We start from the raw sequence: 12,922 nt of genomic DNA on the forward strand, positions 1-12,922 counted from the left end.
AGAAGAGAAGAGAAGAAGGATATGAGGGAAGAAACTCCTCGACCACCGTCCGGAATTTTGCCCAAATTCCAAGTGACACCGGAATTCTGCCCAACTTCCACGGGATGCTAGATAGGAGGGAAGAAACTCCTCCTCGACCACCGCCCGAAATTCTGCCCGAATTCCAAGTGATGCCAGAATTCCGCCTGACTTCCACGGGACGCCGGAATTCTGTCCGACTTCCACGGGACGCCGAAATTCTGCCCAACTAATATCGGAGTTCCGCCCTACTTTCCAGTAATGCCAAAACTCAGTCCAAGTGACGCCAGAATTCTGCCCGATCTCCAAGTGACTAGGATTCAACTCGAATATCCAACATCATCGAATCTCAAATTATTGTTTGTAACTTAACTTCAATTCGGGAGTAAATTATTGTAATATGATCGTCCTAAATTTTAAGGACGAGTCAGTCTCTTGTACCTCAAGCAAACACTAGTGGAACTCTTTCAACTGGTCGTAGCCCTGTGGTTTTTCCCCTTCCAGGGTTTTCCACGTAAAAATCCTGGTATTTTTATTTCTCTCTTGTTTGTGTGCAGGATATCTATACAACGCTGAGACTAAAACTTTCTAACTCTATCGTCGCATATATTTTAGTCTGCAACAAAATTAATCAACTTAAAGTGACATAACATTTTACATGACTTTTAAAAGAATTTTATTCATTTTTGGTTCAAACCAACTTACCATGCGCAAAGCTATTGTTTCCTGCTCTACATGCGGCACATATTACCTAAAAAAAATTTAAAGCTTGCTCAATACATACATATGTCTATTTGATATGTTGGATTTAAAAATAGTAATTTATAAGAATAAAATTATGAGAAAATATTCTATTTTTTCTTATTTTTAATTTTAAAATGATGTTAAAAAATACATTAACCATTTTATAATTAATGTAAGTTAAGATCTATTTGATTGGCTATAAAGTGAATGCAGTATAAATTAATTCACTTACACCCCTAGTTACAGTAGGGGCTGCTCCCTATAGTGGGAGACAGGACCTTTCGTTCAAATATGTTCTACGTAAAATGACTTATCAAAACGGAGGTGAAAGGCGAAGAGATGTTCCGCAGTGAGGACTAAAGCTTCAAGGAGGTGGCAATGATGGAGGAAGAAGAAACAAAGAGGTATTCTGTGGCCTGCTCCCTCTCCTGCTCCTAGGGAATTCCTTTTTCGCTCTATTTTGAATGGATTTCTCTTACACCAAAAATGAACTACACAAAGAGTTAGGAATACACCGATGAATTTACTTTGCTTTACTAAGCTGACATACCAATCAGTAAAACATTATATATATATCGCTAATTTTGCATTTAGTTTTGCTCGAACCAAACAGCCCCTATGGTGGAATAGCCAAATGCGAACACTTCAACATGTCTTATAGCATATTTGCATCTCGCTGCATTTCTGTCTCTTTCAACCCTAATGTGGAACGCGGATTGGACAAGAGCATTAGGAAATGGTTGCGTGATTGAAGGGGCGCACATGGTTTTCTTGTTTTGTCATCAAACCCGGTGATATTTCAGAATATACATCAACGTTTCTTTTTCAAATTTTCTCCCAAATATTAAAAAAAAATTGTTTTCAATATATATATTCAAATTTTTAAATAATATGATTATATTATATATATAATATTCAGCTCATTTTATTTTATTGAATGAAAGTTTTAACTATCAATTAAGATATTTTAAATTTAAAACTTATATATGAGTTTAATTGATTCAAAAATCCAAAAAAAAAAAATATTTTCACAATTAAATATTAGTTTTGTAATAAAATAATAATTTTAATGAAAAATTAACATCATTGTTTTAAATAATCACAATTTTATATAGGCTTTGTAAAATGGACTAAAAAATGAAGTGCGTCATATCTCAATAGAGTTGATGTGATGTCTTGTATATTTATTTTTGGGTGTCATAATCTACGTTTTGTGTAGAATTAATTGGAAAATGGAGTTGATTTTCTCATTATTGTATTTATGAGAGAGAAGATTATGATATTTGATATGTCATAAAAAATTATCTTTATCAGGCACGAATCTCGATGCAAAATCAAGTTGGAAACTTTTGAAATTAAAATTGGGACCATCCAAACTCCGATTTCAGCAAACATATAGTCCAATTGAGCGTCTCGAGAACACAAACCCAACGTCACCAAATCCAACTCAATTCGAGCCCAAACGGGTCCAAATCAAGGGTTAGAAGCAATGTTGGAAGGTTTGAACCACAATCTGGATTACCAAACGGTCTCCAAACATAACATGCTTATAATCGAATCGAGCGGCTCGACGAGACGAATCCAACGAGCCCAAGATCACCGAATTATGACATCACCAAGACATTCAAATGTCCATCAAACAGTCCATGATCAAGGGATTCAACATCGACCGTCCATCCAACCACTCCCCATTACCCTTGATCTCTCAACTAATTACGGGCCATGCCATTCCAGAAATCTATAAATAGACCTCTCATTTCTCTTGAAAAGGGACCCAAGCAAAAAGAGAAGAAGAAAAGAGAAGGAAGAAGCCCGTCCTCGACCACCGCTGGAGTTTTGCCGGACCACCGCCTGATGTCGTTGCTCCGCCAGACCACCACCTGAGGCCCTCACCTTCGCCAGACCATCACCTGAGGCCCTCACCTTCTTCGGACCACCGCCTGAGGTCCTAACCTTCGTCGAACCATTGCCTAAGGCCCTCACCTACACCGAACCACCGCCTGAGGCCCTCACCTTTCCCGAACCACCCTTGAGGCCATCACCTTAACCGGATCACCACCAGAAGCCCTCACCTTCGTCGGACCACCACCTAAGGCCCTCACCGTTGCCGGACCACCGCCTAAGGCCCTCACCTTCGTCGGATCACCTCCTGAGGCCCTCACCTTCGTCGGACCACCACCTGAGGCCCTCACCTTCGCCGGACCGCCCCAAGACGCCCTCACCTTCAGGCCCTCACCTTAGCCGGACCGCCCCAAGACGCCCTCATCTTTGCAGGATCACCCTCACCTTCGCCAGACCACCACATGAGGCACTTACCCTAGCCGGACCACCGCATGAGGCCCTCACCTTCATCGGACTACCACCTGAGGCCCTTACCTTTGCCGGACGGACCACCATGTGAGGCCCTCACCCTCACCGGACCACCGCCTAAGGCCCTCATCTTTGCTGGACCACCACCTAAGGGCCTGAACTCCGCGAGACCCCCACTTGAGGCCCTAAATTCTGCCAAACCATCAACTGAAGCCAGAGTTCTACCAAATCAGTGTTATACCACTAACTGACACCCCAACTTCTAAGTGACGCCAGATTTAACACTAGACTTCAACCATACAGTTGACATTTGTTATCTGATCGCCCTCAAGGATGAGTTAGCCCAATGTACTTAACTCAAATTCTAGTGAATTTTTTTTTCAATTGGGCTAGGTCCCGTGGTTTTTCCCTTTCTAGGATTTTCCACATAAAAAATATTGTGTTCTCTATGTGTGAGTTGGATATCCGTGCAACGCTAAGACGTAAAATTACAAATCTATCGCCGCGTATATTCTAGCCCGCAACAATGTTAAAATCATCCATGAAACTATAATAATTTATTAGACTAATAAACAAATGATAGATTATTTTGGGGTTGGTGTCACGACCCAACCTGACCGGAAGGGATCTCGCTAGCATCGGGCCGCGACGGAACCTTTAAAAATCCAGGATCTAGCTTTGGAATTTGCTTCAGACTTTCTTCCAAATATTAAATAGACAGAAAAATACAAAGATACTATAAACATCAAAATACAGAACAGGTCATCTATCTTTTCTTTCATCAAAACAATCATATACAGATACAGTACATGGCTTACAGACAGAAAGAACAGAAAAGTCATGACTGTACAAAAATCAAAAGTATAAAATATCTAATCTCAGATCAGACACAGAACTTCTAGTCCAAGACCTCATTCCCTTTCCCAGAACCTGAAAACCACGCAGAAAACAAGGATGAGGTAAAAGTTCAGCAAGACATCACTCACCAATCTAAATCATCAGAAATTACATCAGAAAATAGCCGTACGGAAATCGTAGAACAGATATTTGATCAACAGAAATCAAACAACTAATACAGAAAACTGAAGTCATTTCGAATCGGAGTTCAGAACAAATATCATAAAGCTTCCAAGTCACAGAGCAGACATAATCGTACGGAATAACCAGAATCGTACAGAAATCAGATAAAATCACATTCATATCAAATAATTCTAATCAGATAATTCATAAAACAGATCATATAATTCACAGCACAGATTATCAGATATCAAACATCATGTTTCAGATAACATATCACATATCAATTTCAGATTCCCAAACCCTTACAGAATCTATACGGATTCTGGCCCCTTATGCCTCCCTTCCCTGACACTTACAGAATCTCGATGGATTATGGACACTTATGCCTCCCTTTGTGCTTATAGCACCAGAACATAACATAACAGTTATTCGGAATTCCGGAACAGAACTTATTTTCAGATTTCAGAGCTTATTTCAGATTTTCCTGACACAGACAGAAACTCAAAGGATCCTGGCCACTTATAACTCCCTTCTGATAGCATACAAACACTTCAATTCATTTAATGTATCAATTCAGAAAAATCAGAATTCATACGAAAAATCAGCGGCATAACGGCAGTATACAGAATTTACACAAAAATCACAGATTCAGAAATTTATCATATTACCACAAAATATCCACAACAACATTATAAGACTTTTATTGTACTGAAGTAACATTTTCCAACATCCCGATAATTTACAATTCAATTAAAAAGCCGCATAATCCAAAATATCCGATAAGAATCTTCAAAAAAATACTCAAAACGTGCACAATTATCATCTCAGAAACATACCAAAAGTTACGCAGTAAAACCTTTGTCGGAAGAAAATAATACAAGAAATTCGCTAACGGAAACAAAATTCGAAACATAAAACAAGTCAAAAATCTCATTTCTGAAAATTGAGAAAGGCGGAATGTGCCTTACCTCGAGTCAGTCAACTTCTCCAACTACGGCGACGAACGAAAACGGACGGAAGTTGCCCAAAAATCAACTTTTCTTCTTTTCTCTTCGGTTTTCTCTCTCCTAGACTTTCTCTCTCTTCAAAACGACTTAAATCGGATATTTATTAAGCAGGATCGTCCCGGACGATGTTCCAGATCGTCCCGAGACGATCTCCTCTGGACCAGATCGTGGACCAGATCGTCCAGACGAAATTAAATGCCAATTTCGTCGTCCCGGGACGAAACTCTCGGGTTCAGTTCGTCCCGATTGTTCCAGGTTCGTACAGACGAACATGCAGATTTCTTCACAATCTGTACAGATCGTCCCAGACGATCCTGGGAGGAAAACAGCCTTTACAGTTGGTGGTTGGATTATATTGGTTGGGTGGTGGTTTGGTAGAAACAATCAAAAGCTTATTTAGTGTACTAGCTCTGTTGATTCTCAAGCTAAGTTCTTCCCTTTCATGCAAAAAGTGGAGTTCTATTTGTAGAGTTTTGCATAGTGGAATGTGTAATAAACATAGCCAAAATCCTAACCACTTCATCAAACATCTAATCTTGATTCTCTCAGCCATAGAACATTCCTTCAGCATATAAGCGTCTTAATGATATCGGAATTAAGCGATCTTAGGCTCCTCATATTAGAGTTGACTATATCCATGCAAGATTTGGGGAGCGTTTGAACATCCAATCAATGTCCTAAAGTTTTTAATATGCTTCAAGTGTTTTATCTGAGCTCAATTGGACTCGGGTTTAATCACTATTTGTGTCGACTGATTCATCTTATCGAGACATTCAGCTTGACTGTAAGATTGTTAAAATTAGAACTTAGATAATCCTAAATTTAAATTTGATAGAAGTGATGATTTTCACTAACGTATCAATGTTTTCCCAGAACAATAATAAAAACATCACTGTAAGCCATACATTAGAACTTTGAACGTAAAAATATTTATTCATATGTAAATCTTTATTTAAATTATACTTAAATTTCAACATTAGATATCTTAAGTTTAACTAACTATTTGCAAAAAGCAAACATCGACCTATAAGTTATATTTTTTTATGCAATGCTTAATTAATTTTTATAGAATATTTAGTTCTCTTTTTTTATAGAATATTTAGTTCTCTCTCTCTCTTTTAGAATATTTAGTTCTCTTTGTAATTATCATCCAGTTACATTAGGTCTTCATTTTATTAAGTTTATTTCTTCTATAGTTTTGACACTATATGAAAATAACAATAAAAATCTTTTTTGTTCATCAAAGATATCAAATATTTTGCTTTGGGATTTATGAAAATTAGAATCTTAAATGTAAGTCAGAAGTAAAATCAAATGGTGGGATGTTGTATAAATGAACATTCATAATTTCTAAAATGGAGAAGGGATAGTGCTATATTGGGTTATGAGGTCGTGATTGCATTATAATGTCACATAAAATGGAATATCATACTTGACGTTTCACCAAAAATCCCTCTGTCGAGCATGAATCTTGAGGCATATTCTAATTAGTAACTTTCAAGATTAAATGTAGGATCATCCAAATTTTAATTTCATCAAATTTATAGTTGTTGCGTCCTGGAATATTCGAGGCGGTAGAGGACGCTCAGTTCGACTATAAGCTTGCTGAAATCGGAGTTGGGGTGCTCTCGGAATTAATTTTTGTAGTTTCCAACTAGCTTTTGCCTCGAGATTCGTGCCCGATCAAGCTAATTTTGTGATGCCGTATCAATAGTCAAATTAAACGTCTCAATTAGACAAACCCAACAACACCAAAATTGGTCTAATCCAAGTTGAAATGAGCTCAAACTAAGAACTTAAAGCATATTTGGAATCTTCAAAGCATTAATTGAATGACCAATTGATATTCAAATATGACATGCTTATAGTAGAATTGAGCGGCTCAACGAGAAAAATTCAATAAGCTTGATATCACTTAATTCTAACATCATTAAGGCACGTAAATGCTTGATAAATATTCCATTATCTAGAAAATTATTATGGGTCGTCCAATAGAGCACTTTGAATTTACCTTAGATCTATTTATTATCAGTATGTGTGTTGAATCATCGTCAAAGATTAAACCTAAAAAAATTTGGCTTAAATCAAGCAAAAAAATAAATTCAACCTCTAATTACAAGCATTAGAGGGTACTTTTGGCATTCGAAAATTCGATCAAAATTATGATTACAAATCAGTTAGTGCATTTGATGAAAAACTTGATGCTCATATAAGGCTCATTTATTTGCATAATTGGTCCATCTTAAACAAAATTTAAAAGCTTTATATATAAATGAATATGCATGACTAATGACTCATTTATTTATTTATATATGTTCTAAACATAGTACATAAGTGAGCGATGTTTCGTTTTCGTCTGCTAGGGTTTGCCCCTTTTCGCTAGGGCTTTTGCCCTAGCCGTTTTTTGTTTTCTCGCCTCCGCCCTAGCTTCCATGGCAAACAAGCGGTTGGATCCGGGCTTCCTTGCGGGTAAGAGTTCCAAATCCTTCAAAGATGCTTTGTCGGAGTCTGTTGATGCGAATGCGTTTCCGGATCTTCGAGTTTCTACGATTCGCGGCATGCCTGCTTTATGGTTTTCTGAGGATGAATTTATGCACCTTGCTAAGCCTTTCGAATTTGCGTTGGTAGGGAAATTTCGCCTTAAACATCCGGCTTTGGATGCAATTCGTAGATTTTTCTTCAACCTTAAGTTAACCGGTGATTTTTCTGTTACTTTGCTGGATCAATCAAATGTTTTAATTAAGTTATCAAACGATCTGGATTATGGTAGGATCTTTGCTCATCGTTCATATTTCATTTATGGATGTTTTATGAAAATTATTAAGTGGTCACCTACTCTGGATCTTTCGGAAGAGTCGCCTAGCCTGTTATCCCTGTGTGGATTTCGTTTCCGGGTTTGCGACCTCATCTCTTCTCTTCTCGTATACTCTTTGGCCTGGGCTCTGTTTTTGGTAGGCCGATCCAAACCGATAATGTGACGGCTGTAGGATCGCGTCCCTCAGTCGCGCGCATTCTCGTTGAACTTGACATCTCCAAAAACTATCCTGATTCTGTTTGGTTGGGACCCTCAATGAGCTTTAAAATTGACTTCAATTAAATAAAAATAAGATGAATTTGCATAAATATTACTCAAAATTTTCTAAATTGCATATTTCACTTCTAAACTCTAATATTTATATCATCTACCACCATGTTTGAAATTATTTAGTAGACTTGCCAGATCTCCCTTTCTCAAAATGAGCTCTTGCTTTGGATCTCGTCGTCGCTCATCAACTCATTCTCCTTATGAGCCCTACTAGTGGGTCGATTGTGACTTCGTCGGTTCTTAATTTTTGAAGGCTTTAAAAGAAAGCTTGAGAGCAATGGGGACCAAAACATTATAGTGACCAATATTGATAAATAATTGAACCGATAGTGTTAGAAAGATCAGATCAAGAGCGGTGAAGGCGATGAGACCAACGGAAGTGTAGAATTATGTTTTAGAGTTTTTACATAGAAGTGCTAGGTTTTGTTTCAGATGGCTAAAATTTTTGTACTAAAAAATTACTTTATTAAATAGTAAGAAAGTTGTCTCAAACAAAGCCTTAATCTTAATTTTAAATATAATAATTTATGTTAAATATATAAAAGATGAAGTTTTTTTATGACAGATATATAAATTCCCAAAAATTAATCAATAAACGGTTTGAATGAAGAACCCGAACGAATATCCAGTTTCCAGCTCACCGGCAGAAAAAAAAATGCCGGGAAATACGGGACAACGGTGGTACCCTGTCGATCCAAACTACCAAGCAAATTGCCGGCCCTCAAACTCCTCTCCGCCTCTCCCCTCTCCATTTTCGGACTCTTCGTCTTCGACAGCAAAGACCAAAAAAAAAACACGCGGACCTCCTTCTCTTCTCTTCTCTGCTTCTCCCCAACAATCTCCTGGGCAGAGACAGGTCCGAAGGAGAGGGAGGTCATTGAGATTTGAAGGACGCCACTTAAAACGAGAAAAGTTGGGAAACTTTCTGTCCTAGATTGATTCCAGCAATGTCCTCCTTCCAGGATATCGGCCCGCTCGCAGAGCGCCGCCGTGCCGAGAAGCAGCAGAAGCGGCACAAGCGTCTCTTGATCGCCGGGGCCTCTGTCTCCGTCATGCTCGTCCTTGCCGTCGTTGGCGTCGCCACCTCCATCTACCACTCAAATAAGTCTGATACCCTCACGAGCCCTGCTCAGAGCCTTCCCTCGTCCAAGGAGCTCCATTCTTCCTCTAAATACATCAAAGCCATCTGCTCGAGCACCGACTTCCAGAATGCCTGCGAGAGCAGCCTGTCAAAAGCTGTTTCCGGAAACAAAACTACCAGCCCAAAGGCGATCATCCGCGCTGCCATCTCTGTCATCGCCTCCGCTGCTGAGTTCGGCTTCAACCATTCGGAGAACTTCAAAAACTCCAACAAACCGAGGGTTAAATCCGGCATCAATCTCTGCAGGAACCTCTTCGATGAAGCCTACGACGAGCTGAAATTGGCTCTGTCCCACATCGATATGCACAAACTGGAGGATCTCCCAGCTCAGAAGGGCTACATCAAGAACTGGCTCAGCGCCGCATTGCATTACCAGGGGATGTGCATCGATGCCTTTTCGGATGGAGAGGAGAAGACCAAGATGAAGGAGGCGATGAAGCTGGGGACTCAGCTGACGAGCAACGCGCTTGCCATTGTCGGTGCAACAGCAAAATTTCTATCGTTGTTGGACATTGACAGCATCGCGGGGCGGAATCTGGTTGAAGTGGGGAAAAGGGGGAAAGCTGACACATCATTCCGAAGCGACGGGCTTCCGACATGGATCTCGAAGGAAACTCGGCGGCATCTCAAGGAACATGCCAAGGCAAAGCTCAAACCAAATGTCACTGTGGCTAAAGACGGGAGTGGTGATTTCAAAACCATTAACGATGCTCTGAATGCGATGCCCACGAAATACACTGGCAGGTTTTATTTTATTTTTAATTTGTATCAACGAAGTTAGATTCGCTGGACTTGGATTAATTACTGTTATTGTCATTGTTTTGTAAGGTATGTGATTTATGTGAAGACTGGCATCTATGAGGAGCATGTTGTGATGGGGAAGGAGAAAAAGAGCGTCACTATCTACGGCGACGGATCTCAGAAGTCCGTCGTTACAGGAAGCTTGAACTGGGTCGACGGTGTGCAAACGTCCCAAACTGCAACTTTTAGTGAGTTCCTCTCAGCTGCAAGAATTTGTAATATATATATACTTTCTATTCACATCATCAATTCGAATTTTTATTTGGTCCGGTGTCCTGACGTAGATCAATGTTCGGACGCCAGTAAAATGGTGCCACGTGCTCTTACTCTTTACCGTGCGGCCCGACGACTCGGCCCGGACCGGACGTGAGATTGCTATGTATTGACTGATCTGTGCAGACCGAGGTATTGCTCGATATTGCTCGGCAATAACGAGAAATATCATTATGTCAAAATCAATACCGAGCAATATCCCGGTTTTGCTAGGTATTGCTCAATATTGCTAGGTATTGCTCGGTATTGCTAGGTATTGGTCTTGACATAACGATGTTTCTCGTTATTGTCAAGCAATACCTAGCAATATGCGCACATAGCAATACCGGGTTCCGGTCCGGATCGGGTCGTCGGGCCGCGCGGTAAAAAGTAAGAGCACATGGCGACATGTTATTGACCTCCGGATGTAGAGCTACGTCCAGTGTCTGGACCTAATAAATATTCCATCAATTCACCCCACATTTTTTATAGAAAAAAAATCTAATTTATTTCATTATTGTCTTTTTCTTACTAAAATTTAAAAATCGAAATAATTTTATTTTCATTAATTTCAAACCAATTTTAGATTTATAAGAAATTTCTTAAGAAAAAAGTAGGAGATAAAATTTAATTAGAACGAGTTTTAAATTTATGAATTTTTTTTTTAAAAAAGCGTCTTATAAATTTTATTTGATTATAAACATTTTATATTTATTTAAAATAAATTTAATAAATTTAAATTTTTTATACGTTTTTTCATTTTTTATAGGATTGCAAAGTTGGCCATGTAGCCTAAGCCTTAGTTTTTGCATGACATACCATTCAGTTAAACAAAAATATTGGATGTAAATCACAAGTGAATGTTAGAATCTTCATTTTTAAGATTAATTATTCTGTGTATATGCCTCATGCTGATGTTAATCAAAATCCACCATGTCACACCATCGTTCAATACTGTAGCTCGATATTGCTTGGTATTGCTCGGTACCACTGACGTGATACATTTTGATTGATTTTCGAATAAGACGATCTTCATCCAGTCTCCACACAGAATAATTTCTCCATTTTTCATAAGGATAAATGCTGCTTATGGATAGGTTCAATGTTTATGTCAAATGATTTCTTATGCCTATTAAAAATGTAGGAACTTAATTGGAAAAACATATGATTTATCTTCATTATTTATAATAGTAATATTATTAATGGAAAAGATAATACAAAAATATTTTGATACGTTTATATCAGGATGATGTTAATTATTTTTACAACTATCATGTAAAATTAATTTGTTTTAATAATTATATTTAATTATTTTTCCAAAAAAAAATCCAGCCGCCACCGGCTTCGGCCTGATGCTCATCGGAATGGGCTTCCGAAACACTGCCGGTCCCCAGAAGCACCAAGCCGTCGCCCTCCGCATCCAGTCCGACAACGCCGTCATCCTCAACTGCCGCATGGAAGGCTATCAAGACACCCTCTACGCCCAGGCTCACTACCAATTCTACCGCAGCTGCGTCATCACAGGCACCGTGGACTTCATCTTCGGCGACGCCACCGCCGTCTTCCAAAACTGCCTTGTCATCGTCCGCCGCCCCCTCAACAACCAGCAGAACATCGTCACAGCACATGGCCGAGCCGTCCGCTTCGAGGACACCGTATACGTCTTCCAGAATTGCCGCATCACCGCCGAGCCGGCCCTCGCCGCCGACAAGGCCATCATTCGCAGCTACCTCGCCCGACCATGGAAAGAGTATTCCCGCACAATCTTTATGGAATCCGAGCTGGGAGATTTCATCAATCCTGATGGCTACATGCCTTGGGAGGGGGACTTCGCGCTGAACACGCTCTTCTACGCCGAATACAACAACAGCGGCGCCGGGGCAGACACGTCGCGCCGCGTGAAGTGGCCAGGGGTGAAGGTGCTCAACAAGGAAGACGCTTTGACATGGACAATTCCCCATGTCTACAGCATTCCGGATTTCATCCCTGAAATTAGCGGGAATCTCGCCCAGGTTCGCAAGGGGCTTTCGGGTTGATAAAGGATCATGGAAACCTAATTTCGGGTTTTTTATTTCTTGCAGTTTGTGGGAAACAATTCTTGATGTCGAAGATGATTTTGTTGTTGGATCATGGTATTTATGTGGGCTCGGACAGATCCACATTAAGCCCAATAAAAAAATTCTTTATATATTCATCTATTTTTTTAATCTTTATTATAAGAATTTTTAGACAACCCCCCCCCCCCCATCTTTATATATTCATCTATTTTTTTAATCTTTATTATAAGAATTTTTAGACAACCCCCCCCCCCCCCCCCAACTTTTATTTGGTCCGGTGAACGTACGCAACTCTACGTTCGGCCGCCAGTAGAATCACGCCACGCATTTTCATTATTTACCGCGCGCCCCGACAACCCGACCCGGAACGGACTCAAGATTGCTCGGTATTGCTCGATTTTTCTAGGCAAAAACCTAACAATACCGAGCAAATACCGAGTTGTACCGAGTTTTTTCTAGCAATATCAAGCAAATACCTAGCAATACC

The 12,922-nt window shown here is 39.6% G+C and overlaps 1 protein-coding gene across 1 annotated transcript; it reads left to right on the top strand.

Moving 5' to 3' along the window:
* The first annotated feature begins 9,131 nt into the window (after positions 1–9,131).
* Positions 9,132–12,443, top strand: LOC110103567 (probable pectinesterase/pectinesterase inhibitor 13). The gene is made up of 3 exons (XM_020832339.2): positions 9,132–10,069; positions 10,154–10,314; positions 11,711–12,443. The coding sequence occupies exons 1-3, from the start codon at positions 9,132–9,134 to the stop codon at positions 12,412–12,414; spliced, it is 1,803 nt and encodes a 600-aa protein (XP_020687998.1). The 3' UTR covers positions 12,415–12,443.
* The last annotated feature ends 479 nt before the right edge of the window (positions 12,444–12,922 follow it).

This window comes from Dendrobium catenatum, unplaced genomic scaffold (genome assembly GCF_001605985.2).
Source record: "Dendrobium catenatum unplaced genomic scaffold, ASM160598v2 original_scaffold_254917, whole genome shotgun sequence".
NCBI lineage: Eukaryota > Viridiplantae > Streptophyta > Magnoliopsida > Asparagales > Orchidaceae > Dendrobium > Dendrobium catenatum.